This window comes from Salvia splendens, chromosome 4 (genome assembly GCF_004379255.2).
Source record: "Salvia splendens isolate huo1 chromosome 4, SspV2, whole genome shotgun sequence".
Classification (NCBI taxonomy): domain Eukaryota; kingdom Viridiplantae; phylum Streptophyta; class Magnoliopsida; order Lamiales; family Lamiaceae; genus Salvia; species Salvia splendens.
Window position 1 is genome coordinate 17355809 of NC_056035.1, and position 5888 is coordinate 17361696.

At 49.8% G+C, this 5888-nt stretch overlaps 1 protein-coding gene across 1 annotated transcript; it reads right to left on the reverse strand.

Annotated features, from left to right (window-relative positions):
• Positions 1-513: 513 nt before the first annotated feature.
• LOC121800748 lies at positions 514-4081 on the reverse strand. Its single transcript, XM_042200255.1, has 3 exons — positions 2213-4081; positions 1970-2134; positions 514-558 (listed from the first exon to the last, which is right to left on the reverse strand). The coding sequence occupies exons 1-3, from the start codon at positions 4079-4081 to the stop codon at positions 514-516; spliced, it is 2079 nt and encodes a 692-aa protein (XP_042056189.1).
• Positions 4082-5888: the final 1807 nt, after the last annotated feature.

Sequence of the window (5888 nt, forward strand, 5' to 3'; positions counted from 1 at the left end):
TATCTTGAGCTTCCTTGATTCTCCCTCGGATTTGTCGGACAATTTCTATCATTTCCTCTACCGAGTCTGGTCCGAGAACCCTTCTCTCACCAACTTCATCCCAGTAAAGTGGTGATCTGCACTTTTTCCCATATAATGCCTCGTATGGAGCCATGTCAATAGTTGCCTGGTAACTGTTATTGTAGGCGAACTCTATAAGTGGAAGTACTGTCTCCCAGCTTACTCCACGGTCGAGCACTACAGCTCTTAACATATCTTCCAATGTCTGGATCGTCCTTTCGGACTGTCCGTCCGTCTGTGGATGGAACGCTGTGCTGAAATTCAGCTGAGTGCCTAATTCTCGCTGTAGGCTTATCCAAAATCTAGAAGTAAATTTTGAATCTCGATCTGAGGTGATCGTTACTGGGACACCATGTAAACGTACGATCTCTCGCACGTAAATCTGTGCCAACTTGTCTGAACCGTATGTGATACGAATTGGTATGAAATGAGCACTTTTGGTGAGGCGATCGATTACAACCCAGATGGCTGTGTTTCCCCGTTGTGATTTTGGCAATCCTGTCACAAAATCCATTGCTATATGCTCCCATTTCCATTCTGGAATCTCGAGAGGCTGCAACTTTCCATAGGGTCGTTGATGCAAAGCCTTCACTTGCTGGCAAGCCAGGCATCTTTCCACAAACGACGCTATGCTTCTCTTCATGCCATCCCACCAAAATTGCTTCTTCAAGTCCTGATACATCTTCGTACTTCCAGGATGGGCAGTATAGGGTGTCTCATGAGCTTCACTCATGATCTCATTTCTGAGTGTCTCCTCATTGGGTACGCATAATCTCCCTTTGAAAGTGAGAGCATTATCCGCCTCTTCGCGGTAGTATTCCCCTTTTCCCGTCCTTACTCTGAGACGGATCTTTTCTAGAGCGTCATCGTCTCTCTGGGCTTCCACGATTCTGGCTCTTAAATCTGGTTCTATGACCAAGGTGGAAATTCTGCTGTCCACTGTCTCCGGGGCTCTTACTATTTCCAGTCGCATCTTGGCGAATTCCCGGATGAGCTCTTCCTCTTGTGTGAGGAAAACAGCTACTTGAGGCGCTGTCTTTCTGCTCAAGGCATCTGCTACTACATTGGCTTTGCCTGGGTGGTAGTTTATACCACAGTCGTAGTCCTTGACTAGTTCCAGCCATCTGCGCTGTCTCATATTCAGATCCTTCTGCTCGAAAAAGTATTTGAGACTCTTATGATCTGTGAAGATCTCACATCGAACTCCGTAGAGGTGATGTCTCCAAATCTTCAGCGCATGGACCACTGCTGCTAATTCCAGATCGTGCGTCGGATAGTTCAACTCGTGCGGCCTCAATTGGCGTGACGCATATGCTATCACCTTACCCCTCTGCATCAGCACGCACCCGAGTCCGACCTTCGATGCATCGGTATACACCACATAGTCGACTCCCGCCTCTGGTACGGCTAGCACTGGCGCTGTGGTCAACTTTTCCTTAAGCAATTGGAAACTTGCTTCACATTCTGGGGTCCAGTTGACTTTAACTCCTTTCTTGAGTTGTTGAGTCATCGGCCTTGCTATTTTAGAAAACCCCTCAATGAATCTTCGGTAGTATCCTGCCAGACCTAGGAAACTTCGAATTTCATTGGGCGTTGCTGGTGACTGCCAACGTTGCACGGCTTCAACTTTAGCGGGGTCTACTCGGATCCCTTCTGCTGTCACTATGTGTCCAAGGACATTCACTTCATTGAGCCAGAACTCACACTTGCTGAACTTAGCATAGAGTTTCTCGGCTCTTAACGTTTCCAAGGTGGCTCTCAAATGTTCCTCGTGTTCCTTTTCGTTCTTCGAATAGATGAGCACGTCATCTATGAAGACCAGAACGAACTTGTCCAGGTACGGGTGGAACACGCGGTTCATTAGGTCCATGAACACAGCTGGAGCATTGGTAAGCCCAAAAGGCATTACCGTAAACTCATAATGGCCATATCTGGTGCGGAACGCAGTCTTTGGTATATCGTCCTGTCGAACTCTCAACTGGTGATAACCCGATCTCAAATCCATCTTCGAGAAAACTCCAGCTCCTTGCAGCTGATCGAAGAGGTCGTCGATTCTCGGTAAAGGATACTTGTTCTTGAGGGTTATTTTGTTCAGCTCTCGATAGTCGATACACATCCTTAAGGTGCCATCTTTCTTCTTTACAAAAAGTACTGGTGCGCCCCACGGCGACACACTGGGTCGAATGAAGCCCAGGTCTAGTAGTTCCTGTAATTGCATTTTGAGTTCCTCTAACTCCCTTGGTGCCATTCTGTAAGGCGCCTTCGATATTGGAGCTGATCCTGGTTCCAGATCGATGCTGAACTCCAATTGCCTGTTTGGTGGCAAGCCTGGTAGCTTTTCTGGGAATACATCAGGATATTCTCGTACTATTGCCACGTCTTCAATTTTCTTGTCCTTTTTCTCTTCTTCGTTCAAATAGACGAGGTATGCAGGGCATCCTTTCCTCATCATGGTTGTTGCTTGTAGGGCAGAAATAATCGATTTTCGTTTCCTCATGGAGATCCCATGAAAGATTACGGGTTCTGTCCCAGGGTATTGTAGTGCTATCTGTCTCTCCTTACAACGGATTGTGGCGTAGTTCTCGGCTAACCAATCCATTCCTAGTATAATGTCGACGCTCCACATCAACATCACATGTAAGTTATGAGCTACTAGGTTCAGGTTTCCCATGGAAAATTTTATGTTTGAGCACGTTCGTGTGGTATCTATAAGGCCTCCTACGGGTGAGGACACCCTCATACTATGTTCCATCACATCCGTAGGCAAGTTCAAAGTATCCACACAAGATGTTGATATAAAGGAGTGTGATGCACCGGTATCAAACAAAATGGCGATAGGTACGTTGAGGAGAGTTCCCATACCTGCCAAATTGCCTTGCTCCCGTTTCCCTTCCTCGGCCCTGGCCTGCTTCTGCTGCAGTGCGAAGGCTCTTGCCTGTGGGGGAAGTCTCTGGCGTAGCTGTCTCTGAGGACGTGGTGCAGGGAGTATCGCATTCTTTCTCCTTGGTTCGGCCTGGAGTGCCCGCAGTTGCGGACGTTGTCCTCCCATTCCAGTTGTCTTGTTCGGGCAGTTTCTGGCAAAATGTCCCTTCTGCCTGCAGTGGAAACATCCATCAGTCCCGGCCTTACACTCGCCGTCATGTCTCTTCGAGCATCTCGCACATAGAGGTGCCTGGGCTCCGCGCTCCGCAGCTGGAGTCGGGGCAGTTTGGTACCAACGGTTCTGCTGTGGCTTAGGGGCAAACTGTGGTTTCTTAGCATCAGTCGGGACTCGGTCTCCTTCCCATTTCCTCTTTTCTCGAGGGAACTGCTGCTGTGGCGGCGGTGGAGCAGTGGTGACATGTGTCGTCGGCCTCTCTTTGGGCATAGCTGCCTCAATGTCCAGGGCCCGGCCCAATGACTCGACATAAGACAGACCTCCATGACTGGCCAGAGCCATTCTTATTTCCGATCTCAGGCCAGTACAAAACTTTTCGGCCATTTTCTCGTCCGTGTCTACTAGTCCAGGCGCATAGCGTGACATGTCACAGAACAACCTATCGTACTCGGTCACTGTCATCTTTCCCTGTTTCAAACTGTAAAACTCCACCTCTTTGGCCTTGCGGTAGCTCTTGGGGATGTACTTGCCGTACAGCTCATTCTTAAACTCCCCCCAGGTCAGGTGCTCCAACTGTTCACGAGTCATAACCTTTCGCCTGGCTTCCCACCAGAAGTCGGCGGACTCAACCAGCTGAAACTTCACACATGAGAGTCGCTCTCTGTCGGTGCACTGAAGAAAATCAAAGATGCGCTCAATCGCACGCACCCAGGTCTCTGCTGCAGCAGGATTCCCCAGACCATTGAACACAGGTGGGTTCTGTTTGAGAAATGTTTCTTCCACTCGCCTCTCCGGCACTGCAGGAGGCGGTGGTGGAGGAGGTGGCGGTTGTGCTCCTGCTCCCCCAGCCTGGTCTCTCCTAGGTACCTGCTCTGGTACTTGCGCGTACCTTCTCGGCCTGCCTGCTTGTCTTCTGGGAGGCATTCTGTTTATAACACGATATCAGTACTAGTTATTCACTTTCATCAATACAGAGTTTATATTTCCTTAGGATTCGTTTCACATCTCATGCATTCTCTTTCATGCATATGTTTAACAAAATCAAATAGGAGTCATAAAGTGGTACATCATATGCATTCATCATAAAGTGGGAAAATTGCCTCTCACGAGGTCTTAATATCTTTTACATATGACATCACTGCAGTTCTTACAAAAGAAAGGGAAACTAATCTACTAAGCTAGCACGGCTATGTCCCGCCTGACCGACCCCTACTCCAAGTCACTGTCGATCCACATCGGGTCGTCGTGGCTCGTCCCAGGGAGGGGCATCTCTATAGGTGACCATACCTCCTCCTCGCCTTCGGAGGCGACGACCGGCTGCGGGATCTCTGGGGCCATGCAAGGCGCTACTGGTACGTCGAGGTCGGAGACGAAATCCTTGTCCACATGCTTGGCGTAGTAGTATAGCCCCTTGTAGAACGCCTCATCTATTGGGTGGAGGGGCTGCTCCAACTCCTCGGGAAATGGCTCCATAGGTGGTGGAGGAATCTCTGGTGGTGGCTCGAGGGGCTGTGGAGGGTTGACCCCCACTATCTGGTCCGTGAGACTGCCAATCTGCGGCTCCTCGTCATCATCATCGTCCCCTACTATGTCCTCCTCGGGATCCTCCTCCTCGGGATCCTCCTCCTCTGGATCCTCCTCCTCTGGATCCTCCTCACTCTCTCCACCCCCGATACCGCTCTCTAACTGCTCAACCTCGTCGCTGGACCCCGACACATCTCCCATCTCTGCCCTACCTCTGCGACGGCCGGGAGCTCGGGACGACTGTCCCTCCTCGAACACTCCGTCTACCGCCCGCATCAGGGCCAAAGGTGGCAGGCTACGGAACCGCTCACTCCCCGGGGCCTGCATGTCTGGCGGGGGCCCGTTCCCAAAGTGGAAACACCCTGCCGAGACTGCACTCAAGAAGCCCGGCATGTCTCCTATCGGCTCATAGGTCGGAGGCCGCGAAGAAGTGTACAACTGGGCTATAGTCGCCATCCACCCCTGCCACTCCGGTGGGAACAACTCCACCAGTCTCACGATGCCCTCGTAGGGCTTCACCCCATGCCAATTCGCCTCCTCCCATAGCTTACCATAATGGGCGACGAATTCGGCGAGAGTGTCCCCATGACAACGCCGGTACGTCCTGTAGTAACGTACCACCGCATCTGGATCAGCACCTGTCCGGAGTGGGCGTCGGTGGGTAAAACGCTGTCGTGCCATCTCTACATAAAAGAAGAAAAGCCCTCAAAACGGCTCGTAACTGAAAGTATGCATATACAAGTATGCGAAAAGCTGTAAAAAGATGGTATGAACTGAGTCGTTGTCTCTCGAAGAGGTCGTACTAGGTTTGTCTGTGGCTATGTCTCATAACCGGCTGGTATACACATATATCTATATATGTACTATCTGTATGCTCAAAGGAATGGACTTCCTTTCTTTGCTGTTTATTGGTATTGCAACGATACTTTCTGGTTCGTTGTTGATTTTTTTTTTTTTTTTTGAAAATCTGTGGAATTAGGGGTTCTCCCTAACTGATGAGTTCAGTTGGTCTCGTCGCCGTGGAAGGCGGTAACAAGTTCTCATTCTGCTAATACTTGATTCTGCATGTCTCACCTAAGGTACTTCTCTAAAGCACTCTAGGTTCACATACATAGTCCCCATGACATCTATTCATTCATGTCAAGCTCATAAAACACAGATACAGTAAGCATATCTCATGCAAAGTATCAGCTATCACGTTGCATCT

Coding starts and splice junctions, on each gene's coding strand:
- LOC121800748 (XM_042200255.1), bottom strand. CDS start 4,081: ATGCCTCCCAGAAGACAAGCAGGCAGGCCGAGAAGGTACGCGCAAGTA. Junction 2,135..2,212: donor TGTCGCCGTGGGGCGCACCA/GTACTTTTTGTA, acceptor ATAACCCTCAAG/AACAAGTATCCTTTACCGAG. Junction 559..1,969: donor ATGGCCATTATGAGTTTACG/GTAATGCCTTTT, acceptor ATTTTGTGACAG/GATTGCCAAAATCACAACGG.